The 26828-nt window shown below is 44.3% G+C and overlaps 1 protein-coding gene across 2 annotated transcripts; it reads left to right on the top strand.

Moving 5' to 3' along the window:
• The first annotated feature begins 641 nt into the window (after positions 1–641).
• LOC133509959 (uncharacterized) lies at positions 642–25459 on the top strand. 2 transcript variants are annotated; one of them, XM_061837555.1, is made up of 12 exons: positions 642–986; positions 3988–6704; positions 7057–7225; positions 8403–8546; positions 9012–9092; positions 11023–11282; positions 13984–14121; positions 15684–15850; positions 17217–17362; positions 21380–21457; positions 22878–23055; positions 24415–25459. In XM_061837555.1, exons 2-11 carry the CDS (start codon positions 4305–4307, stop codon positions 22976–22978), a joined length of 3684 nt encoding a protein of 1227 aa, XP_061693539.1. In that variant the 5' UTR covers positions 642–986; positions 3988–4304; the 3' UTR covers positions 22979–23055; positions 24415–25459. The 2 variants fall into 2 exon arrangements, with proteins under 2 accessions (XP_061693539.1, XP_061693546.1); XM_061837562.1 differs by lacking the exon at positions 21380–21457.
• The last annotated feature ends 1369 nt before the right edge of the window (positions 25460–26828 follow it).

Genomic DNA, 26828 nt, shown 5'->3' with positions numbered 1-26828 from the left:
AAACTTTCATTTGAACACCAACTTCATTGTTGATGGTATAGTTGAATCAGGAGTACTTATCACAAGTGTCGAAGTACTCAATGTATATTTTACCACTTCTGGTAAAAATTTCATTTTTGCTTGAGTGGAAGTCGGTTTTATAGTATTTTTCGTTTGTTTGTTTTTTACTTCAGTGAAAGAGATACAATTATGCTTCGATATTTCACCTTCTTATTCGATACCCAGAATTTAGTACTTCTCTAAGTACAGACTTTGGGTACTTTTGACATCTCTCTATGTGAAATTGACAACAAATTCATTTTTTTTTTACATTGTATTCGGGAATATTTTAGTGTGTACTTAAAATACACTTTTATTTGTACAATGTACAAGAATTTAATGACTACTATGTTTCTTTTTTTCCCTTTTTACACGTGTGCTTTTATGTAAGTTTGAGTATTTGGCTCTGTACAAAATTGACAATAGAATTTCATTTTCAGTTTTGTACTCAAGTGCGCTTCGGATTCGGTATTTTGCGCTTTCATGCGTTACATCAGTCCGTCTTGTTTCCCCGGCACATGCTTCTTGCTGCAAAATGCGAGTAACTTTGCCACCTCCGGTTACCGCATTGTTTATTTTGAAAGAAAGACCGGAAGCGTAGCGCAGCACGGACACTTGGATGCTCGAAAGTCTACCGAGGCCGGAGGAGCAAGCGCGGCTCGGCGCGTGCACGCGCGCACCTGCACTTGCAGACATAACATGACATTCTTTTCTTCGACAGTCTCAACACGACTCTTCAGTCCTTGATTTGACTTTACAACCTCTGTATTTATAATTTCTATTATCAGGTTGGAATTTTTGTTATGCGGCGGGATACTCGCGCAAGCGGACGTGTTTGGACTGGATGGACGCTTCCTCGTTGGACTCACGAGCGCGTGCAGGTGCGCGTGCAAAAGGGATGACGACATATGTGGTCACTTTGGCACGTGGAAAGAAAAACTAAAACGGTGAGTCGAACATTTCACTATATTTGTGTCAGGTTGACCCGGAACTTTTCATTGTGGCTGGGTTCGTCGAACTTGGGTTTAGTCGGTCTACAGGGGCGGTCGAGAATCGTTTGAAGATGGAGTGGCTCGCCAGGGGCACGGGTTGAGGCAAAGGGTGGGACTTTAAATTACATGGATAAAGTAAAAAGTAAAAAAAAAAAAAAAAAAATACAGCAACTTGTCAATAAGAACATTTGACTTTTTTTCTAGCGTGTGCAACATTCCTGCTGCTGGGATTTTATTCCAATCTTTCTGACGGCTTTTCTACCTAAATTTCAATTTCATTCAGTCGATTGGGATTGTTTGTTTGTCAACATAGCAGATGTCACGGATAACACCACTGCACGTGGAGACAAATTTGTCTAAGAGTGCTAATTTTTCTCCATCTTTATCTGTCCAGCCATCCATTTTCTGTGCAGCTTATCCTCATGAGGGTCGCGGGAGTGCTGGAGCCTATCTCAGCCGTAACGTTATTTAATTAAAAAAAAAAAATCTCAAAGCCCAATGCCAAACAAAAATTTCACAAAAAGCATGTACAGATCTACTGCACTCCATTCATCAGGTTTCCTTTCACGGCAAGTTTAGAATTCTTGGTTTGGCCAAATATTTTTCAGGGCAACAGAAATTCTCTCACCTGGCTGTGGAGGTGTGGAGTAGTCACATGACTTGGACTCAAGTCCCGAATTTGATTCAACAATACATTAAAAGACTTGCAACTCACTCACTTAGACGTGAACCCATCGACTTAAAGACTCAGTACTTTGACCGAAGCACTGAGAAACACTTTGGAGGTTTCTGTTTTGACAGCTCTGTGTAACTTGGAATTTTACTATCTAAGAATATGATGACAATAAAATGCGGAAGATCTTATCCATTCAGCCATTCATTTTCTGCCACTTATCCAAGGTTGGGTCACAGGTACACTAGCTTTAGCGGGCACGTCCAGAGTTCCATCTCCCCAACGAGTTCCTCCAAACCGTCTGAGGGGATCCAGAGGCGTTCCCAGCCAAGCCGAGAGACATAGTCTCTCCAGCACATCCTCGATCATCCCTGGGCTATGCTACTGTTGGGACGTGCCCAGAACACCCCATCAGGGAGGGGTCCATGAGGTCTCCTAAACAGATGCATCAGTCACCCTATCTGGCTTGTCTCATTTCGGAGAAGCAGCATCTGATTCTCTCCCGTATGACCAAAGTTCTCACCCTATCACTAAGCGAGAGCCTGGACACCTTGCGGAGGAAACCCATTTTGGTTGTATCTGGGATCTTGTTCTTTCAGTCACAATCCACAGCGAGTGACCATCGGTGTGGGTCGGAATGTAGTTCAACTACTAAATTGAGAGTTTCACCTTTCGTCTTAGTCCCTTCTTCACCACAACGGACCGATACAAAGTCCGCATCACTGCAGACGGTACACTAAATCTCCTGTCGATCTCATATTCCATTCTTCCCTCACTCATGAACAATACCCCAGGATACTTAAACACCTCTACTTGGGGGAGGGTCTTATCCCCGACCTGGAGAGTGCATGCCATCTTTTCCAACTGAGGACCACATTCTTAGATTTTGAGGTCATGGCTCTCATTTCAGCTGCTGTTATGAATCACTCCTGTTAGAGTTGTAGATCACAGTTTGAGGAAGCCAACAGAACCACATCATCTCCAAAGAATAGCTATCCAATACTGAGGTCACCAAATTGGACCCCCTCTATGCATGAATTTCTGCTCATAAAAGTTTTGTGCAGAATCGATGAAACGAGTCCGACTTACTGGCAGAAATGCGGACCAAACTCTGATATTAGTCATACAAGGACCAAAGAGTCCATGAGTGTCCAGCCCCCCATACTCTCGAAGGACCACCCCCCCAAGGTACCCTCGAGTGACACCATCATACCTTCTCCAACATCACTGGGTGGGGGATCCGTCAAGCACCCTTGACCACCCTGACAAGGGTGTAGAGCTGGTCAACTGTTCCACGGCTAAGATGAAAACCGCACTGCTCCTTCCTGAATCTGAGATTTCATTCGGAATTGACCCTCCTATCCAGCTGCCCTGAATAGACCTTAGCGAGGAGGCTGAGCACTGTGTTCCCTCTGTAGTTGGAACACACCCTTTGGTACCCCTTTTTCAGAAAGGGGACCACCACCCCAGTCTGCCAATCCAGAGGCCCTATCCCCGATAGCCACACAATATCGCCGAGGTGTGTCAAACACGGCACTCCCACAACATCCAGACCCTTCAGGAATTCCAGGAGGATCCCATCCACCCCAGAGTCCCTGCTGCTGAGGAGCTTTTTAAAAAGCAGTGAGACAAGACAGGGAAGCAAGAGGAACTGCCCCCCCCACCCCCCAAACAAGAGGTATTTATTTTGAAGGGGCAAAAAAAGTTATGGAAAATTCAAACTACTAAAAACAAAAACTAATTAAGCGCCCCAAAAAAACAGAAAAAACATACAAACCTGAATTCACAGTAACAAAAACAAATACAAAGAATAGACTAACATCAACCAGAAGGTGACGTGACTCAGGGAACATGACCCGGAACAACAACCATGAACAGACAGACTGAAAGACATCTGTTCGAACTCAAACTCAAATCTGATTGGTAGATACAAGAAGCAGAACTCACGAGAGCACGAAGGGACAAAAATCTAGTGAGTTGAGATGGAAATAGACAGGAAAAGCATGACAAAACTTGAAACAAACAATAAATCTAACATTATGACAACCAAAATGATTTCATTTTTGTGATGTGTAAGCTAATCCATGTTTATTTACTGCTGCTTGAGTGATTGCCGTGCAATCTACAAACACAATTGCAACGAAGTTGGGACATTATGTGAAATGTAAATAAAACACAATACAATCATTTCCAAATCATCTTCAACCTAAATTTAACAACTTCATTTGAATTGGATTTGTACTGTTTCTTCACATCTTAACTAGAATCTCATGCATGTTGCAGGTGGATGCCAGCACTGGTTTCTGGATGGATCCGCAAGCCTCCCTCAGTTTAGAATCCAAGTCGCTGGTGCGAAAAAATACCTCCATAGCGACAGTGTTTTCCCTCCAGGTATACATTTTATCTCAACAGACCAGGCCAGAGTCGGCACATCTCTCCCACCTCCTTCTGGATTTTCCAAGAATTCATTACCAGAGCTGCAGAAAGTAGTTGTTGTGCTTGCAGCTGGAAGCTTCGTCACATCCAACGACAAGAATCTTGATTCAGACCTCAACCGCTACCTGAAACTCTGTTGGATCAGTCCTAACACTGATGCAACCATGTACCCCTTCCTGGACATGGCGTATAAGGCCTCATTCCTTTCCCAGCCCTCCCCATTCATATACCAGCAGCTAGCATACCAGTCTCTGTGCTTATCTGGAGCAGAAAGCAGCTCAGCTGAAGAGAGACTCCTCTACATACCCCCATACTTTCCTGCATGTGTTTCTTCCCAATTGGAATCTCACTTCAGAATGCATGTATCCACCGCAGCTCCCCTCACACCGTTGCACACATTGCAGGAACCTCTGGTCCATCAAGAACCATCTTCCTTCAGCACCTCTTTCCACCAGGAGCCCCCACCATCTACTTTTCACTTTGATGAGTGTCATCTTAACAAAAGTAGCGCAAAGTCTTGCCTCTCCGTATCCACCAAGACTAGTTCTGGCAGTAGTTCTGCTTGTGATCGAGTCAAAAATTCTGTTCCAGCTTCTGTCTCAATGTTGCTCCCTGTATCGACCACAGTCAACCCTAGGAAGACTTCCAAGAACAGCACAGCATTGTCAACTGAGCTTTCTGAGTTGTCTCGCATCAATACTGGCAGCCTTAGTCTCAAACTACACTCCATGAGACAAACCAGCAGCAGACGACACATCCACTCTAGCCCAAAGCAGCGCACTGCTGAGAAGTCTTTATCACGTGCAAGGACATCAGTAGACAAAAAAGCGCATCAAATACCTTTGAATCTTTCTGCCAAGGAGATTAAAGGTTCATCAAACGGGTTCAAGCCCAAATTAGATGTTCTAGCCCAGTTGCAATATGGGATATTGGCTGGTGAGGAGCAATCCCTAAAAGAGGGTGTTCATTGTCCTGCAACTATATCAGCAAAGAGCCCAGAACCTCCCCAAATTACTCACTTTTTGCCCTCCACTTTGCGTTCAGATAAGCCTGAACGTCTTTTACAGAATGAAAGCATACCCGGCTCAAGATCAGTTCAGTTTGGCAACCCACCCTCACAAAGATCTCTAGAACCATTCCCTTCCACAAAGTTGGGCCAGCAAACTGAAAAGGGTCTAAACAGTAAAAACACACACACATTATGCGAAAAACAAATATTTTCCAAGGTTGAAGGTCAAGACAACCAACCAAATCTACCAAAGCAACAACAGCCACACGTGGAACTTAGATCCAGTTCCAGACTAATCCAGACTGAGTCATATGTGCCACTTGAGTTAGGCTACAGCAATGGATACTTTCCATACTCGGTTACAGACACGGTGTCTCTGCACCACAAATCTGTAACTGGCAAAGGACCTGACCAAGACCATCCCATCCTCTTTGGCCCCAGCAGTGGCCCAACTCGCATTTCCGCAAAAGAGGGTCTTCCACACATAGTGGATTCACAGGGTACTTTGTCTCCTTTCCCAGCTAAGACAGACTTCAACGAACTCTCAAACAACTTTCCGTCAAAAACACGGGATGTAGACCAATGCATAAACAAGGAAAGGCTAGAAAAGCCGAGCCGGGCCAAGAAACCAGATCCGGAACAAGGTGTTACTGGTAGCAAACACACTTCAAGCCAAACCTTAAAATCTTTTCGCAAAAGATTCATTGAGGTCAAAGAGAACACAAGCTGTGTTGATGTGCCGTTTAAAGAAGGTGAGGATGATTTCTCCCCCAAAAAGCAAAAAGTTTTCCTTGCCAGCCAGACTACAGGCGACCAAGGCACAAAAACCTCCACATCCCAGCCACAGTCTCTTTATCACAAGTGTTCGTCTTCTTCTCCTCCTCCTCCCAACAAGGCGATATCAATGGAAGATTCTCTTAGTTCATCCCAAGACCTCCCAGACCAGCAAACGATGCATTGTGCAAGAACGTCTCCTGAACAATTTTTTAAAAAGAGGCCAAGGAGAGTTCTAGTTGCTTCTAACAGCTTGGAAAGAGGTCAACATGGTCCTGATGGACTTGATGAAAATGATGAAGAGGACCATGTCAATCAGAACCTCTCCAAAAATATCTGTGCAAGCAAAGAAAGTTCTTGTATTTGCGACAGTACCATCCGATTCCTAGAGAGCCCAGCTATTGAATGCAGCACTCATTCAGATTTTTCTGTTAGTACCAATAAGACACCAACATGTGGCGATGCCTGTTTGCAAGTCCTAGCTCGTGGAGGGAATACCAAATCTCTCTTGTGTGTCTCAGTTGACCAGAGAGAACCAAAAACGCCAGATGATGGCCGAAGCGTTGAAGTCAGTGGTTGCTTAGCTAAGGATCACATGCGGGAAAATCTTTCAAGAGTCGCCATATTTAGCGATGGAGAGAAGAGCACCAGGGACATCAAGGACCTTCCGCTTGGTGAGGGTAAGAATTGGGGCACCAGCACCGTTACTGAACACTTTTGTAGAGAGACCAAAGAGCCTTGTGCTTCCCAGTCCAGCTGTACCAGTCAAGAGCAGCATAAGGTATGAGCCATCTTGATGTATTTTTATTTATATTTTTTACAAACAACGGATTTTCCCATTAGCATTAAAAAGTTGGAGCTTTGTAGGAAAAAAAGTCATACTGATGAATGTTAATGTTTGGACTTTCAATCAGATGTCACACAATTTTACTTAGACGTCATGTTCACAATATAAACTTGTTTGGGCTTGAGTCATGTCATTTCACTGGAGTCGCCCACCTCTGTAAAGAGGGTGGTCTGCTGCGGTTGTGACGTTTGACCACGGTGAAAATCGTTTTCAGCGGCCAAAGTTGCAACAAGAGTGTTTGTGTGCTTCAATATTACGCAAGCTTAAGATGCGGCCTTCTCCTCAGCTCAAGAAAAACCAGGAAGACGAGATGGCGGCAGCAGGGGAGGCTGACCTGGCAGACGGCCAAAGGGGCGACGCAGGAGAGGGGGAAGGAGGAGGGTTGGAGCGTTGCCAGCAGAGTGGGGGGGGGATTGGAGGCTCCCCTCCTGCGGTCCACATCGAAACACCGACAGGTAAGAGGAATTCCTCCAAGCTGCGTAGGAGGATGGTTCAATTCTCACATGCATGCACACTTTTCCTCTTGATCTCATTTGACTTGCTCGTAGCAACGGGCCACGCTTCAAGCGTCGCTTCATTTCTGGGCTTCGAGACGAGAAAAAGGCTGCTCAGGCTTATACAATAATAAGCATTTATTGCTTGAGAAAAGAAAGTTTACAATACAATAAATGTGGACTAGAGAAACTGCTTTTGAGACTTACAAAATGCTATTTTAAAAAAAAAAAGCCAGCCCTTCCCTTCCCCTGAAATGCTCGTATTTCATAATTACAAAAGCGCTTTTCTGACAATGAACCAGACTTTTATAATGTCCTGAGTAGATAAATTATTATTGGCAGCGTAGTGGGTCAGCTTGTAAAGTTCTGAGGACCCGTGCTAAAGCCCAGCCCTCCCTGTGTGGACTTTGCATGTTCTCCCCGTGCCTGCAAGGGTTTCTCCAGGCACTCCGGTTTCCTCCCACATCCCCAAAACGTGCAACATTAATTGAAGACTTTAAATTGCCCCTAGGTGTGATTGTGAGTGTGGCTGTTGTCTGTCTCTATGTGCCCTGCAATTGAATGGCAACCAGTTCAGGGTGTACCCCACATCTCCTCACGAGGTCCTTTGAATGCCTCGCGCTGGACCATCTCAACAGTGTCGAAGGTCCCCGGCTGGACCCACTACAATTTTCTTACTGAGCAAATAGGTTTGCAGATGAGTCTTGGCGCCCTTCGCATCGGACTGGACTATTGGTCTATTCAGCATTCGAACTGCTCTGAATGCTCGAAAACTCTGCATCCTTTGCACAACTGTGAGTTTCCCCAAAAAAAAAAAAAAAGAAGATCCCTGTGAATTGACTGCCTGTCTACAGTTTTTCGTACTCAACACGTATGTCGTACTAAGGCAACTCCAAGTAGACAAATTCCTTGTGTTGTTTGCCTACTTGGCCAATAAAGTCATCCTAGACTCGCCCCTGATCGTGATGCAGGTGCAGAATCATCAAATAAAATATTTTTGTCAATGCCCTTGTCAGACTAAAGGATTGCTGTCTGACAGAACAGAATGAAAATGAAGAAAGACACAAAGGGGAAAGGCAAGGGGACCCTGTTGCACCCTGGGATCTGTTTCACCGGAACAATCCATCCTCTGTGATAGGACTCAGAGGTTTGGAACCCAACTTGGTGGCAAACAGGGAGCACATGTTCAGCCTGAAGCCGTTTCACCAGAGCACTTTCAGCGGTTGCTGGAGGAAGCGAAGAAGGACGGAGGACAACGGGATCAAAAACCCATACAAGAATGGTACTGGTTTGTTGTCACCACCTCTGTGTTCTTCATGATATACAGTGGTACCTTGACTTATGAGTACTCCCAATGTTTTTGTGGTTCAGCATTAAAATCTCGCGTATTACACCGTTAGAATCATACGTCCGCCGGGTGGCCGAAGTGCCCACACAAGAAGCAACACGATAAAGGGTGCGTCGAAAACCCTTTTATTTTTTAATTCTTTTTAATCAAGTTATTACTGTAGTTCTATTCCAGAGTGTAATACTTTAGTGTATTATTTTCCTTTTAAAAACATGCTCCCAAATTTTGGGGTGCTTAAGGCGGTCTGGAACAGATTAATGACGTTTCCATTCATTTCAATGGGGAAAGTTGATTAGAGTTACGCGGGTGGTCATTGAATAAAACTCTGAAGTCAAGGTACATTTCTGATATTATTATACTTCACACATGCACCCTAATTCCTACTGCTCGACACAATAGATGTGAATCTGGAGGATAAACCAAAGAGGTGCATCGAGCTGAATGGCCCCTGCTTTAAAAGGCCCCGCCTACCTGCTGAAGGTAATACACATCAACCCCACCCCACTTCAAAATTGGCATTCCACTATTAATCTCTTTCATCAAATGAATTCCACACCTCACATAGACACGCATTTTTGTCGTTGTTTTTTTTAATTCCCTTTCGGCGGCACGGTGAAGCAGCTGGAAAGCGTTGGCCTCACAGTTCTGAGGTCCCGGGTTCGATCCCGGCCCTGCCTGTGTTGAGTTAGCATGTTCTCCCCTTGCCTGTGCGGGTTTTCTCCGGGCACTCCGGTTTCCTCCCACATTCCAAAAAACATGCAACATTAATTGCCCATAGGTGTGAATTTGAGTGCGGCTGTTGTATGTCTCTATGTGCCCTGCGATTGGCTGGCGACCAGTTCAGGGTGTATCCCGCCTCCTGCCTGTTGACAGCTGGGATAGGCGATCCTTGCGAGGATAAGCGGCAAAGAAAATGGATGGATGGATGGATGGATGATTCCCTTTCAGATCAATGCTTTCTTACTTGCAATCAAGAATGAATGTTTTAAAATAACAGCAGAAAGTAAAATGTTGAAGCGACAAATGTTTATAAAATGTTGAAATTCACGCACAAATCTGCTGGGTCAATGTTTAAAAAAGGTTCAGCCCTGACAGCAATAATGCCTGATAAATAATTCATCCATCCTCAGATTACATTTACATGATTGTTTTCTTTTTTTCATGCTGTCATGTTCACACTCCGTCCGTGTCGATGGCTTGTGTGAAGTCGCTGAGGATGCATGTCGTGCTTGTACTGGAGCAAAAGGAGACTGACTTCAATTTACGATTAGAAAATCTCATGTGATGTCAGGAGAATAGTTAAGTAGTTGGTGGCGCTGGGAGGGGGCTGGATTCCAGGGCTTCCCTTACAATGTACAAGATTTCCAGCTTCGGTTTCTTCTTAAGTCACGAGCGGTTGCAAAGCAAAACTGGAATTTTATGAGAGCGCTTTAGATGGGCTGCCACTCCAGTAAAGTAAAAAAAAGATTGACAGGCACTGATGCGCTTATTGCAATTTACTGAATGGAAATTAGAGCACCTTTTGGTACTCAGTAGGCCACGCCCCTTAAAGGCACACATCATCATGAATACTCGAGCATCTGTGTGTGACTTTTTAATTACATCTCATAAACCCGTTTTCATTCCTTACAGTCTTTTTTTATGATATTTTCACATGTATTCTGTAATACAGTACGATTTTTCTATATTAAAGATGTGACAATTTTTTTTTTTGGGAGACTGGCATGGATTAATGGTGTTTCATTTCAATGGGGAAAACTGATTTTAACAAAATTATGAGTTTACGGTGGCAAAGTGATGCAACTGGTTAGACCGTTGGCCTCACAGTTCTGAGGTCCTGGGTTCGATCCAGGACCCACCTGTGTGGAGATTGCATGTTCTCCCCGTGCCTGCGTGGGTTTTCTCAGGGCACTAAGCTTTCCTCCCACATCCCAAAAATATGCAGCATTAATTGGACACTCTAAATTGCCCCTAGGTGTAATTGTGAGTGCGGCTGTTTGTCTCGATGTGCCCTGGGATTGGCTGGCAACCAGTGCAGGGTGTACCCTGCCTCCTGCCCGTTGACAGCTGGGATAGGCTCCAGCACTCCCGCGACCATTGTGAGGATAAGCGGCTCAGAAATCCGAGTTTGGTCAGGGATCAAATTTGAATGTGAACTCAAGGGACTACGTTACACCTGTTAGCTGTGGAATAAATAAATGCGGCTAAAGTTGATGATCTGCAGCTACCATTCTGGTTGTTGCAAATGAGGTAGATGAGGTCAATTTGAAGTTGCATTGAGCAATTTAGCATGTAGAGCATCAAAAAATCACCGGGAAAAAAATTAGGACATTCTCGGCTTTTCATTGATTCAGTCTTATTATTATGTCCCTGATAAATATGAACCTGCATGTATTTTTTTCCCCATTAGTCCAGACGGCACCGTCCCTGGGGTTGCCTCCTTCGCCAAGGCAGGTGGGCAGTCTTGGCCTCTGTCAGCCCTCCCACTTTGCCTCCTCCCGCCTCCAGGAAGGGCATCAGAAGCAGAGGGAGAAGACGAGCGTCTCGTCACGCCTCCCGTTCTCATCTGACGACCACCTGGACAAACCCACTGGGAAACATCCATGCAAGACCAAGAACACAAATGAGGCAGCCGAGGAAGGAGAGGATGAGGAGGCCATGAATTTGCGAGTGAGTTGTGAAAGTTTCAAATTCTCGAGAAATCTCAGCTGGACAAAATGATTCAGTGTCATCTCCTGTCACATAACAAAGCCAAGAGAATCCTCAACCTAGCAAGCATTTTAGTTACAGTGGTGAAAGAATCATTTCACCGCAGTTGCCGATCGATAAAGACCCAAAACATAGTGCAAAAAGCACCTCAAAAACTGCAAAGAAATGGAGCATTATATGACAACGACAGACAGACTGATCATGAGAACAAAAGTGACGCCATCGAGAACCGCAAAAAAAAAACAAAAAAAAAACAGCATCTTCATTGTGGTTTAGTCATGGAAAGATTACCAATGATGGTTACGTGTACAATTATTTTAGATTGTATGAATAGGACGGTTCATCTGAAAATCAAGGTAATATTTTGACAGTGACAGTTTTTTTGATGTTCTTGGTTTTTATACAATTATGAATGTCCATCCATTCATCATCTGAGCCGCTTATCCTCACAAGGGTTGCAGGAGTACTGGAGCCAATCCCAGTTGTCATCGAGCAGAATGCGAGGTATGCTCTTATCTGGTTGCCAACCAACCGGAGGACACAGAGACAGACAACAGTGCCACTTATCCATCCATCCATTTTCTTTTGCCGCTTATCCTCACGAGGGTCACGGGGAGTTCTGGAGCCTATCCCAGCTGTCAACGGGCAGGAGGTGGGGTAGACCCTGAACTGGTTGCCAGCCAATCCCAGGGCACATCGAGACAAACATCCGCACTCACAATCACACCTAAGGACAATTTAGAGTGTCCAATTATTGTTGCGTGTTTTTGGAATGTGGGAGGAAACCGGAGTGCCCGGAGAAAACCCACGCAGACACGGGAGAACATGCAAACTCCGTGACGCCCAGTCACACTTATATATAAAACAATAATTTTAACACTTCAAGGGAAGTCTCCACTCGGTCATAGAGGCATACCTTGACTTGCAAGACTACATTTTTCCAAGTCCACGCTCGTTAGTCAAATTTCTCGTCTTAAATGAAACTTGCCCCGTTGAAATGGATAGAAATGCTATTAATCCCTTGGTGGCCCCTCCACAAAAACAAAAACAAAACCCAAAAAACAGCAACGCATTTTTGTAATGTGTTTTTCACTACTTAACAATAGCACACTACATACAGTATTGTACTGCATACAATAACATAAACCATTAGTATTAATAATTAGATTGTGTGCCCTGTGATTGGCTGGTGTTCACTTCAAGGTGCAACCCCCATCTCACTCAAAGTCCGCTTATACAGGTACCAGTACACCCGCAACCTTACTGAGGATAAGCGTACCAAAGATTGAACAATCAATCCCTTTGTCTTTTTCCTGTTGTTTATCATTGTTGTATGTGTGTGTGTGTGTGTGTGTGTTCCACCATCAGCTTTGAGGACGTGATAGCAGCCGAGCGCTCACAGTCACGCTTTTCAGTTCCTCAGGCCTCCACGGTTGCCGGGTAGCGCGTACACGTACACAGACATGCACACCTCCGGGGCAAAGCTTCCATCCCGCCTGCTGACGCGTGGCGGCAAGCGGCGCCTGCACACGTGCGTCGCGCGCACGCTCTGACACAAACGCAGAGAATTGCCGGTGTCAGCAGCGCTGCGATTTTCATCAACAGAACATGCAGAGCATACAGATAAAATGATTTTTCACAGCGTGGCTGAGCCCAACGTCGCATGTTCACAAGTTTGCAATATGATATGTACGTCACCAAAGATCATTCCAGCGGTGAGCGACCAGATGTGCACATTATTCACAAATCAAGCCAGATTCCAGATTTTTTGCTTTGACTTGCTAGCCAAAAATTGAGATGTGAACATTGTCTGGTGGTAGTGATCTCAACTCATTTCACAATTAGTAGCAGTTTTGGTAAACAATTCTTCTTCTTCCCAAAAAAAAAAAAAAAAAAAAAAAAGAGATTGAAGCTGTTTAATGTCACTCCGTTTACTCTCAGTCTCAAATGAGACAAAAATAATTACACTGTAGTACACTGTAGACACTTTTTTTTTTTTTAACAATAATATACTGGCAACAATACGGATGAGAGACGGTGGCTCTGAAGAAACAACAGGAAGCAGAATTGGAGGTAGCAGAAATGAAGATGCTGAGGTTCTCGCTTGTTGTGAACAGGTCGGATAGGATTAGAAATGAGCTCATTGGAGACAAGGTTGGAGAGAGAGCAGACGTCGATTGTTTGGACATGTTCAGAGGCGAGAGAGTGAGTATGTTGGTAGAAGCGTGCTGAGGATGGAGCTGCCAGGCAAAAGAGCGAGAGGAAGCCCAAAGAAAAGGTTGATGGATGTTGTGAGGGAGGACATGAGGACAGTGGGTGTTAGACAGGAAGATGCACGAGATAGACTTCGGTGGAAAAAGATGACACGCGATGGTGACCCCTAACGGTACAAGCCAAAAGAAAAAGAAGACAAAGATACTAGCAACAGTACTGCCAAAACTTGGGGGGACTGAAACGAAGCAATGGCATTTCCATTATTTTCATCGGAAAAAGATTTGAGACACGTGCATGTGTATGTTTTGTATTTTTGTGCTTTTTTTTTTGACCGGGTGCATCCCAACTCTAGCCCAAAGTCTGCTAAGCTAGCCTAACCATGACATGTCATCCAAAAAATGGATGGCTGCATCTTATTTCTAGATGTTTTTGTTTTGACCTCATTCAGGTTTCACCGGACACATGCTCGCCACCGCCGCAGCCGAACCTGGCCATCAGGCCCACCTCCACAGAATTGCATCATCTAATTGTGAATAAACACGGAGGAGAGACGCTGCTGCAGCGGGCCGCCCGCCTGGGGGACGAGGTAACTTCCTCTCCAATAGGGTTTGTATTATTTTTTGAGTTGCTTAAAAATCAGCAAAGCAGATTTCTACTGACAGGCACATTTATTGAGTAGATTGTGGTCACCTTGATTTTTTTTTTTTTTTTTGAGGAAATATATTCAAGTAGTCCCTGTCTTTGCTGTGCCGGGCCCAGATGCGGCACGCACCTGCCGCAATCAGCAGAGGTCACAGTAATTAGGGCTCATACATATATGGCCACGCGTGCGGTCTGGCCTCCGCCAGATCGTTGTCTTATGTCACGTTCCCGTAACTTCCTGTTCATGCTCCTGCTCTCCCGTGCACCGACCACCCCGCCTTGCTCCTGACCTGTCTCTTACGCCTCCCGATTCTACTACTGTTGCCCCCGTGGACTGCCTGCTAGTATTTTGACGTCGGACTGAATAAAGATGCTTCCTGAACTGCTCCTCAGTCTCGTGACTTGTGCATTTGGGTTCAATCCCGCGTTCTGGTCATGACATAGACGAGTAAACCATCCCAAAAAATGCCTTGTAAATTTTAGAAATTGAACAAAATTGAATGATTTCCCCAAAAATTAGAAATCAGGCTTAGAAAGGGATTGAGATGTTCTTTCAGCTTGCGAACGCTTTGGGGACATCGCTGAATGCTCTGAAAACTCTGCCCCTTGGAAATTTCATCTGTCAATCAAATTTGTGCCTCCTCTTCCAGAGAATTCCCAACAATGCACATTGCACACGTTCTCACGCGCGGCAGAGAGGCAATCTGTGGCATTCAGGCAGCCTCTGAGCCTCACCGTAATGAGCTGCTGCCACGCCGCGAGGAAAATTTTCCCTCATTTGCATCCATTGAAATTGAGTCGGCCATTATTCCTCCTGCTGTGACCTCCGAAAGGTGCACCAAATCTGGGCACAGCAGTCCGCTGGGTTAATTTCATTTTATTTTTTTCTGCTTCTCCTCCTTGCCCAGCGACGCTCTTGACCCACTTGCCCTGAAGCTCTGTCCTCTACTCTGGCCACTATCAAGCGACTGCCAGTATGTCGTGTATCTTCGTCACTGTCTCACTACACCCCGCAGATAAACTGTAGCCCAGATAAGCCTTTGGGAGTTGTAGGCATAGTTTGATAGCTGATTAGATGTTGTAGTGGTAGAACTGCGCCACCCTAGCACGAATAAGGGAGTGGTGATTCTGTTGAATGGCCACTGCACGGAATTATGGTGCTTTTCGTTTATGTAGTGGCCTCAAGTCTTCTTTCGACACGTGGCTACTTTTTAGCCCGCCCCAGATGTTCAGCAATTGAATTTTGCGCTAGATCTCTTTCGACAAGTCACTACTAAATTTTCTTCACTTACCGTCAAACATGACTGTGAATGTTCTCAATCATTCAGTTCATTTCACTCTCAGGGCGTAGAATCGATCGAAGCTGGAGAGAAACTTAACAGTCTAGTTGCGATCGATTTCAATGCGTTAAGAAGAAAACAATGACTTCTTTCGGTTCTTTAAATTTGAAGCTGAAATGCTGAAGATGCTCTCTTCCCACTGGCTGTTGGTGTTGCATGCCACCAGGAGGCCGTGCTCTGCTGTCTGGAGCTGAATCTTTGCAACGTCAACCACAGAAACAAAGCAGGCTACTGCGCCCTGCGTGAGGCCTGCAGTCGGGGCTGGCTCGATATCGTCCGCCACCTGGTGGAGCATGGAGCAGACGTCAACTGTAGCGCTCGGGATGGAACCAGGTATGATACTTACTTGGGATCCAGGTTGCAAACACACAAAAGGGACTGCACCCTTCATATCTTTGCGCTTTATCAGATCTTTTGGAGACAAGGTTAGAGAGAGCAGACTTAAGGTTGATGGATGTTGCGAGGGAAGACATGAGGACAGTGGGTGTTAGAGAGGAGGATGCACGAAATAGGCTTAGATGGAAAAAGATGACACGCTGTGGCGACGCCTAACAGGACAAGCCGAAAGGAAAAGAAGAAGAAGAGGAGTAGTGGGACAACACAATGTTGGCAGTATACCCCCACTTGGAAATAAGTGTCAAATTACGGTCCCCTCAAAATAACTCAACACACAACTGGTGATGCCATAACTGCTGGCAACAAAAGTGAGCATACCCCTTAGTGAACATGTCCAAAGGATCCCTAATTAGCTATTTTTGCCTCTCACATAATTGCCCAAGTTTTCTGATGGGTGTGAATGAGGAGCAGATGTATTAGGTAGATTATTATCGGATTCACACAGTCTCATTACATTCGTGAACAGTTCATTCAGAAGACGAAATCTTTTTAGTGAACGGAATGAAGAAAATCCGTTTTTCAAATGATTTGCTGTTTTTTTGTCTTGGCTGCCGCCTGTCGCCGCGATGCGAGCCAGTCCCCCGGGAGTGAAAATAGAAGCCGTCTGTCGCCCGCTTCTGGCAAATGACCAATTAGCAGCCAGCGTGCAGATGGGGACGCGACTGATTAGCGACTCGCCAGCAATGTCACTCACTTCAGCGAATGACCAATGAGTAGCCAACATTAGGCAGCGCTGTGCAGGCAGAAGAAGGACTCAAGTGGACTGAGTGATTCGTTCAGTGAACTGGTGTATGGATTTGTGATCATTTTGAGTCAGATCAGCACATAAAAACAACCTTATCTGAGCCGCTTATCCTCACTAGGGTCACGGGGAGTGCTGGAGCCTATCCCAGCTGTCAACGGGCAGGAGGCCGGGTACACCTTGAACTGGTTGCCAGCCAATCGCACTCACAATCACACCAATTTAGAGTGTTCAGTTAATGTTGCATGTTTTTGGGATGTGGGGAGGAACACGCAGTGCCTGGGGAAAAAAACCCACGCAGACACGGGGCGAACATGCAAACTCAACACAGGGAGGGCCAGGATTGAACCCGGGTCCTCAGAACTGTGAGACCAACACTTTACAGCTGCGCCACCGTGCCGCCCACACATAATAAATTGATTAAAAAGAAAAAATCGATGAGCCATTTGAAATCGCACCTTCTGCCACCAAAGTAGTTTATTCATTTTTCGTTTTGGGTCCGAGGCGCTTGTCCCGTATGTTTGAACCCAGGTGAGCTGATTTTTTTGTGTGTGTCTTCAGGCCACTTCATGACGCTGTAGAGAACGACCACTTGGAAGTGGTGCGTTTCCTGCTGGCCTGCGGCGCCGACCCAAACCTGACCTCAAACTCCGGACAAAGACCAAGAAACATGACCAACAGCGTTTCCATGGAAACATTCTTAGAGGGTAGGAGGAGAATGTTTATTCATTTATTTGACTCTTATTTATTTATTTAGCCATGACTATTCCCAAATCCATACTAAAATATGACAAACCAGAGTTTATTGCACAGCACAAGGCACTTTTGTATTTTTGCTACCAGTTCATATGCTGATTATTAGATGGGTGTACTAACTGATAAATAATTGAGTGTTGATAATTTGACTGAGTGAGATTACCCGGGCTCTGTTGACTAATTTGGGGTCTAAGGCAGGGTTTACATTTGTTGGGTTTTGTGCGGGTAAACCAATTTAATGTTTGTGGTTTTATTGTGTGGCATTAAGTATTCTCATTCAACCAGGTCATTTTATTGTTAGGCGACTGACTCGATCACAACTAGATGGTTCTGCTCGTCTTAGTTTTCTCTTGTCTTTCCACCTTCACGTACTGGCATAGATTGAGTAAGAGAACGTTTCCGTTAAGATGGAAAGACCACCCCTTAAGAAAGGAGGGGGTCTGAGGACACCACCTACAGTACAGTGAAGAAAATGAGTATTTGAACACGCTGCTATATTGCAAGTTCTCCCACTTGGAAATCATGGAGGGGTCTGAAATGTTCATCGTAGATGCATGTCCACTGTGAGAGAGATCATCTAAAAAGAAAAATCTAGAAATTACAATGTATGATTATTTATTATTTTTTTTATTTGTGTGATACAGCTGCAAATAAGTATTTGAACACCTGGCTATCAGCGAGAATTCTGACTCTCAAAGACCTGTTAGTCTGCCTCTAAAAGTCCACCACCACTCCATGTATTATCCTGAATCGGATGCACCTGTGTGAGGTTGTTAAACACCTGTCCACCCCATACAATCAGTGAGATTCAAACTTGTTACATGGCCAAGACCAAAGAGCTGTCCAAAGAAAGGCTGGAAAGTGCTACAGAGAAATTGCCAATTAGTGAAAAAAAGGTCCACTGTTGGAGCAATCATTAGAAAATAAAAGACGCTAAACATGACGGTCAATCTCAATCGGAGTGAAGCCCCATGCAAGATATTACTTCGTGGGGTCTCAATGATCCTTAGAAAGGTGAGGAATCAGCCCAGGACTACACAGCAGGACTTGGTCATTGACCTGAAAAGAGCTGGGACCACTGTTTCCAAGGTGACTGTTGGTAATACACTAAGACGTCATGGTTTGAAAACATGCATGGCACGGAAGGTTCCCCTGCTTAAGCCAGCACATGTCAAGGCCCATCTTAAGTTTGCCAATGACCATTTGGATGATACAAAGGAGTTATGGGAGAAAGTTTTGTGGTCACAGGAGACCAAAATGGAACTTTTTGGTCATAATTCCACTAACCGTGTTTGGAGGAAGACGAATGATGAGTTCCAGCCCAAGAACATCATCCCTATTGTGAAGCATGGGGGTGGTAGTATCATGCTTTGGGGTTGTTTTTCTGCACATGGGACAGGACAACAGCACTCTATTATAGAGAGGATGACTGCGTCCATATATTGTGATATTTTCGGGAACAACCTCTTTCCCTCAGAGCATTGAAAATGGGGCGTGGCTGGGTCTTTCAACATGGCAATGACCCGAAGCACACAGCCAGGAAAACCAATGGGTGGCTACGTGAGAGGCATATCAAGGTTCTGGTGTGGCCTAGGTAGTCTCCAGACCTAAACCCAATAGAAAGTCTTTGGAGGGAGCTGAAACCCCTTGTTTCTCAGCGACAGCCCAGAAACCTGTCTGATCTAGAGAAGATCTGGGTGGAGTAGTCCGCAATCCCTCCTGCAGTGTGTGCAAACCTGGTGAACAACTACAGGAAACGTTTGACATGTGTAATTGCAAACAAAGGCTACTGTACCAAATATTAATGTTGTTTTTTTTCAGGTGTTCAAATACTTATTTACAGCTCTATCACACAAGTAAATAATTAAAAAAAAATCATACTTTGTGATTACTGGATTTTTTTTCTTTTGAGATTATCTCTCTCACACTGGACATGCACCTACGATGAAAATTTCAGACCCCTCCATGATTTCTAAGTGGGAGAACTTGCTATATAGCAGGGTGTTCAAATACTTGTTTTCTTCATTGTATCCCCCACGTATAATGCTGTCCTTTCATCTATTCCAAAGAAACACAGTAATTCTGCTTGAAAATAACCCCAAAACACAGCCTCCTCCTCCTCCTCCTCCATGAGGCAGCCCCATTACTATTTTACAACTCCTTGGAATATTATCGAGGACGTTTCCACCTAATGACGCTTGCTGACGAAGAGTGGCCTCTCTGCCAGACATCCTAATTGCTATCCTTTTTTGCATTCCATTCATGGTTTGGGCGTGCCTCTAATTTGGAGCATAAATAGTTGATTTCCCCCACCCCACACCAACGGAGGTTAGCGCTATCATAGCTAAACCTTGTTGCGTGAACTGACGAAGCCCGGTTGAATGAGAGGAGAGAAACGTCCTTCCAGACAACTCGAACAGTATAACTGCAATCACGTCAAAGCCCTGATTCTGTTAGAATGGTCCCTTGAAATATGAACGCTGTCATCCAAATCCTGGCGCAAAACAAATGGAAGGAGACCACTTGAAGAAGGGGTCAGCGAGAGAACACCTTTGTCATGTCGTACAGGGTCGTTAGCAGACGTTATGAAGACTTTTCTGTGCGGAGTGGTTATGACAAATCTCAAGGTTTTCTCTGAGTTTTAGATCAAAGTGCTCTGGGATCATAGATTGTGGTAGGTCGTGAGTTTATGTTCCAGAAGCCCTAGTCATGAACAAAATACACAAAGTAGCGACCAAACATTTACTTTATGTACATTCATTTTGAGGCATTTTGACCCTACTCACTCTCTTATTAACCTTCTCCATACTCTATCTAAATATAGACTATCAAATATTTTCAAATCAATTATTCTACTGATCACCCTGTTTGATTAGGTCTAACAGATGAAGGGATACAATGGATGCTGGAAAAATGAATCAGGATATCCATCCATCCATTATCTGTGCCGCTTTTCCTCACAAGGGGTGCGGGAGTGCCGTCCAATCCCAGCTGTCAACGGTCACCCTGAACTGGTTGCCAATCAATCGCAGGGCACATGGAGACAGACAACAGTCGCACTCACAATCACACCTAGGGGCAATTTAGTGTGTCCAGTTAATGTTGTATGTTTTTGGGATGTGGGAGGAAACCGGAGTCCCCGGAGAAAACCCACGTAGGCACGAGGAGAACATGCAAACTCCACTCAGGGAGGGCTGGGAGTGAACCCCGGTCCCCAGAACCGTGAGGCCAACGCTTTACAGCTGTGCCACCATGCGGTGACGTTCTCCTTCGGACCTGTTACAGTCAGTCGATGTCGTAGCAGAAGTGGAATATACCACAGCAGTGCCTGTGTGTTAGTGGACCTATGGTTAGTGGAGAAATGGCAGTAAAACAGGGTAAAATCCAAGTGGTGATGCAGGGTGAAATATTAGTTGCATATTAGGTGCCAAAGTGGGTGATTATCGTGAAACAAGTTGACATGATACTTGATCATTACAAATATAGTACATAGAATGTTGAGCCCAGGTTAAACAATCCCAATCCACTTTTAACATAGTAGCCGTGTGAATTCAAAGTAATGCCAACTGTGTGAGCCATACAGAGAGACAATGAAATGACAACTAGTTCAATTAGTAAACGGCATACCGAAATGCCAAATATTATAGAAGACAGCACACAAAACAAGCGCCGTTCCGACGAGCTGGAGACAACAAGAGAAAAGTGCCGCAGCGTGCGTGCGTCCACCAACCTTATTACGATTCACCGCTTGTGTTTGTTCTCTCCCTCCAGAGGGTTTTAATGAGGCTTGGCTGCTGAATCTCAGAGCAGCTTAGCACCGCGTAAACACACACAAACACACACACACACACACACACACACACACACACACACCTGCCGGCAACTCAGCTCGTGCAGTTTCTCTTGTTGTCTTTCTGGCGCCGTGGTCTCGGGTCGCTGATGACCCGCCTTTTTCGCTCTCTCTACAGAATATCTCGCTGATCTCCAGGGAAGGCCAGAAGGTCATTCCGGAATCTTCTGGGATTTTTATGGCAGTTCCGTGTGCGGTTAGTAGGACACAATCGCGCAAAAGTGCATGATGGAATGCTAAAACAATCAACCGGGTTGAAGGAATCAGGTGTACACGAGCTCATGGGACCAAGTCAACTTAAAAGAGCCATATTATGGAAAATTGACTTTATAAATGTTTTGTATACAGTGCTGTCTGAGTTTTTGTCTGGAGACACAAGTAAAAATGTATACGGCTTCACTTCAGACCTTCTCGGCGAGGTGGGGCCAGAGAACCTCTCAACATCCGACCACCATTAATTCACATTGGTTTCCTTGCAGGGGAAGAAAAATATCAGTTGATGGTGATTTTGGAATCAAGAAAATCTGCATCATATTGTAAAATAAAAATAATACATAATACATATTTTTTTCCCCAAAGCTCAAAGCAGAAAAAACCCAAGCAATGGTCCCTAACTCGAAAATTCCCAAGTGTAGGCGCCAGTGTATTCTGAAGAGGAAAGGCTTCGTAAACTACATAAGTTAATTCAACCTTCTTCCATCTGGTGGAAGATCATTTAATTGTTCTACCTGTTATAGAGCTCGTGCACCTACGTCACTGAAATCACGTGACTGGCCATATTGCCGGTCAAGCAAAGCATTGTTCGATGCTAAGTCCGTTGAGACAAAACGAAAATACGTCTTGTGTTCTCAACGGGGAGACGGGTCGTGAAGGCAGAAGTGTATTCGGCTACGTGTTAACCTTTGCCGAAATCCATCGATCTTTTCAGCTAGTATTCAATACAAATACCAATATTTAAACAAATGACCCCTGATTTTGTTCAAACTTGCATTCATTAACTAAGACTGGGGGGGGGGGGGGGAAGAGGATAAGCGCGTCGGTTCCCCCGTAGCGTTTCTCAAGAAGTATTTATAATGCCAAGTTGGCTCATTTGAGAACAATGCATTAAAAAAAAATAAGACGTGCACGAAAGCGTGTTGCGGCCACATGTTAAACTTTGGCAAACCTCTCTGTGACAGACTTTTTTTTTTTTTTTTTTAAATATGCATTGTTCTCAAATGAGTCCAATGCTTATTTAAAAAAAGAAAATAAACCGTTAGTCACAGAGAGGTTTACGTCTACGTTGGAGACAACTCCCTGTCGTATTTTTTTTTTAAACTCATGGTTCTCAAATGAGCCAACTTGCACAACAAGTCTCGGGCATTGTAAATATTCTGCTCCGGTTCAATGCCCCCCCCCCCACATGTCTTTATGACACGGCAACATGGCACCGTGAAAATTGTGACGTCGCGTGCACGAGCTCTATGAAATATCTGTGGCATTGCTAGCTAATCAAAAAATTTTATTACCTATTTTATTTCGCATTAGTTTGGGAATCAATACGCCGTCCGAGCATTTATACCACATTTACAGAGTTATATTTCTTTGCTGCTGATTTTTTTTGTTGGATTTTGCAGAACCATGCAGCGAAGGCGGAGTTTACGACATCCTGGCCGACCCGCCTGGGCCTGAAGATGAGGAGGAGGATGAGGAGGAGGAGACAAAGCGGCGGGTCTGAAGGGAGGAGTTTGAATTTGAGCTGTCAGAGCGACCACTGCTTCCCTGTTAGACCCTGCGGGCGTCACCATCAATGTGGTAACTGTCGCTGTCTGATGACCTTCAGCTGTGCTCCAGAGGTTAGATGCGCGTTTTGGCTCCTGGCAAAGTGGAATAGTAATGAAAGGACAGTCCAAGAGCGAGGATCGCAAGCGAGAGCAGCTAATTCTCAATAATAATTGTGCAGTTTTTACACCGTTATTATATATATATATATATATATATATATATATATATATATATATATATATAACGTCATTTTTGAAGCCCTTTCCTTATGTTGCTCTTCTTTATAATTGGAACGGAAAGGGGTAGTGCTGCGCTTTTGAACAACCGCCAACTCACTAGCACTAGCTATTCAGAAATGGGACTCGCAAATTAAAATGAGGGAAAATCTCCCCTTATTCACGCCAACATGCAGAAATTTTTTTGATTTTGATTATACTCCACTCGCGCAGTTGCATATTTCTACAAAGTGGAGGTAGAAACGCGCAGGTTCTTCTGCAGATGTCATCTGAAGGAGTTTACTGACTGTGAGGTTGTGGTTGCTACGCAGCGCAGCAGTTCTAATCCATCATGGGCGTCAAACTCATTTGTGTCGCAGGCCACATTGTAGTTCCGGTTTCCCTCAGAGGGCCGTTATGACTGTGAAACCCTAAAAATCTTCAATTACCTCATCATATGTACACATAAAATTTATGAACTATTTTTGGAATCAGGAGTCAAGGGTAATGTTTTTTTTCAACCATTGTTCATGTTTGGTAATACAAAAATGCTTATTATTTCAGTGGTATCATTTATGATACAGTATGACAATTTGAAAGTTTGGCAAAGATTTTCACAGGAATCATGGAAGTTAACACACATGGTTTCCCTTCACGGACCACATAAAATCACGTGGCAGGCCGAAACTGGCTCCCGGGCCTTGACTTTAACACCTGTGCAAGAGATTGTTCAACACAATTCTAAAGGGAGAGAACAAAGTTATTATTTTTGTCAACAGAAATGAACAACATAACTAAAACTAAAATTGAAATACAAAAGAAAATACTTAACGGAAATAACACATTTACCAAACTAACAAGAACTATAATTACAGCAAAAATATCCTTTGTTTTTGTCTTTGTCAGTTCATTTCATACATGAGCTTTGGGTGCGATTTTATTCATTTTTGGATAAATACAACAACATTTATCCTTTGCAACATTTTGACAGATGCGCAGTGCTCAGTTCCTTAGTGAGAGGCAAATATTCTCCACCTTTTTTTTTTTTGTTTTTTTTTGCGATGGTCCACTTTAGTTTGTTCCAGTCGCGTCGCTTGTTGTGCGGCAGACTGTAAAATGTCAAAAGTGTCAAGTTCATTTTCTGCGCTTGTGTTTTTCTTCGTGCTCTTTTCAGCCCTACAAACTGGCTCTTCCTCGACAATGTCTTGGCCCGTCTTCAAGTGACACCTCGTGCCTTCCGTCGCTTCTTCCCGCATTTTAAATTTCATGCCATCCCAGAGGCCGAGTTCTACTGCCAGACATCCGTGCCTGAGCTCTGGACCCGTCCTACTCAACAGAGCTCTTTCAGGCCGGATGCCAAGGGCTTGCTGGAGTTGGTGGAGGTAACCCCCAAACTCGCCGCCATGCTTGGCCCCTCCCTTGAATTTATGGACAACCAGGATCACAGACTGTGACACAAAGAAAAATTTGCCATGTGGTGAAATCTCTGGCAACACAGATGACAACATGCGGCGTCACCATTCTCAGAATGAGGACAACGAGGGTGTTGTTGATGCAGTTGAAGGGTTTAAGAGGGTGTGTGGTTGCGACAACAATGGTAATGACAACTTGGCAAATGTTCAATAAGGTTCATATCAGGGATGTGAGGCGAGATTTTACGGGACGCCAGAGCCAAAGCACTGTGTCGGATTACAGGAAGGTAGTTGAGAAGATCACTAAGGCCAAAGTGACACAACACAAAAATCCAGTGACTTCTGACCTTTAACAAGCATTTTTTAAAACAACATTCCAATGGGGAGGGATCCCCAATTTTTTGGGACCAATGATCTATGTCAAACAACCATCCACGCTTCCGTTTTCTATAGCCTCCGAGTCCCAGCTGACTTTGGGCAAGAAGCCGGGAACAGCCTTGACCAATGACCAGCCAATCACATACCGACTATCCAACATACTCATATTCATTTAATATGTTTGACAAAATTGTTTACAGTTGATATCGACGGGTATGTCACCAATCATTTGCTTTCTCTGTAAATGCTGATGGTTGTCAGGTCGATACCGTTTCAGTGGTAAGTTTTTTTTTTTGTTTGTTTTGTTTTCTTCCTCCAGCAGCGGACTATTGTTTCTATAGACTGTATTTATATCCGCTTTTGTATTTTACTTCCTGTTGAGTTTGAGCACTATCATCTACCATTAAATGAAAATGCAGGAGGAGGAGAGGAAATCGTTTGTACGTGACCTCAAGTCTCTAGAACGGGCTCGTAAGACAATCATTTGTATTTTAGTACCACCCATACTAAATACACGAGCGTATCGAAATAGTTTCTAACGTATCATCAGCAGATAGATGGATAGATAGATAGATAGATAGATAGATAGATAGATAGATAGATAGATAGATAGATAGATAGATAGATAGATAGATAGATAGATAGATAGATAGATAGATAGATAGATAGATAGATAGATAGATAGATAGATAGATAGATAGATAGATAGATGGATGGATGGATGGGCATTAATTGGACACTCAAAATTGCCCCGAGGTGTGATTGTGAGTGTGGCTGTTTGTCTCTACGTGCCCTGCGATTGTCTAGTTCAACAACTAGTTCAGGGTGAACCCCGTCTCATGCCCGTTGACAGCTGGGATAGGCTCCAGCACTCCCCGTGACCCTTGTAAGGATAAGCGGCAAATTAAAATGGATGGATGGATAGCTAGATAATATTAATGAAGAACGTACAGACGAATCAAATGTTATCTGGTGCCTATTATTTACAAACATTATGACATGGTTTCATCGTATTCAATGTCTTTGACACCATAAAATATTCAAGTTGATCTTGACCCAGACATTACCAATCCTTGCATTAACTAGAATGTCACGTAAGCGCTTGTTCCAGCGCTGAAAGGTCATCTTAGATGTTAACACAACGACAAGCCAGCCAAACAAGCACTCGGCGGAAAATTGGGAGGGAGAGCAAGGATGTTTTCAAATGAGGAGGGCAGAAAGACGGTTTCAAGGTTCCCTTTTTTTTATTTTTAATTTTCACTTGCACACACGAATACACACTTGCAGCACACGTGTATTTTCACACACGTCCCACTAAGACAAGGTCACACACACACGCACACACACACACACGTCTTCACGCTTCAGTGGCAAAGCTTTTAACGCTGGTTTCTCTCTCTCTCTCTCTCTCTCTCTCTCAGATGCTCGCTCTCCCACTAACTCCTCCTATCTGACCTGCTCGCTCTTTCATGAGGAAAATTAGGAAATCAATTAAACCCCCCGCCTTCATCATTTCTTCCCTCCACTTCCTCCATATGACCCTACAGCGGTGCGACGTGACACTCATCAACCACAATGACTAAAATCGCTTTTCTTTCGCCAAATCATCTGCTCAACATTTAAGTTAAAGGGTCATTCCCAAGTAGAAGTGTAATAAGTCATTTTGGGGCTCCAAGGCTAACCCAGTCGTGGGGCCCTCGGCGTCAAGAATGGGGAGCATAGGTCCTGTTTGGGCGATGGGACCCTCCTTTATAAAATCCTAAATATTGGGGCGATCGTTATGGTGGAAGTGGGCATC

This window comes from Syngnathoides biaculeatus, chromosome 2 (genome assembly GCF_019802595.1).
Source record: "Syngnathoides biaculeatus isolate LvHL_M chromosome 2, ASM1980259v1, whole genome shotgun sequence".
Taxonomy (NCBI): Eukaryota; Metazoa; Chordata; class Actinopteri; order Syngnathiformes; family Syngnathidae; genus Syngnathoides; species Syngnathoides biaculeatus.
Note: the sequence above shows the minus strand (reverse complement) of the source record. Positions and strands in the feature narration are given on the sequence as shown.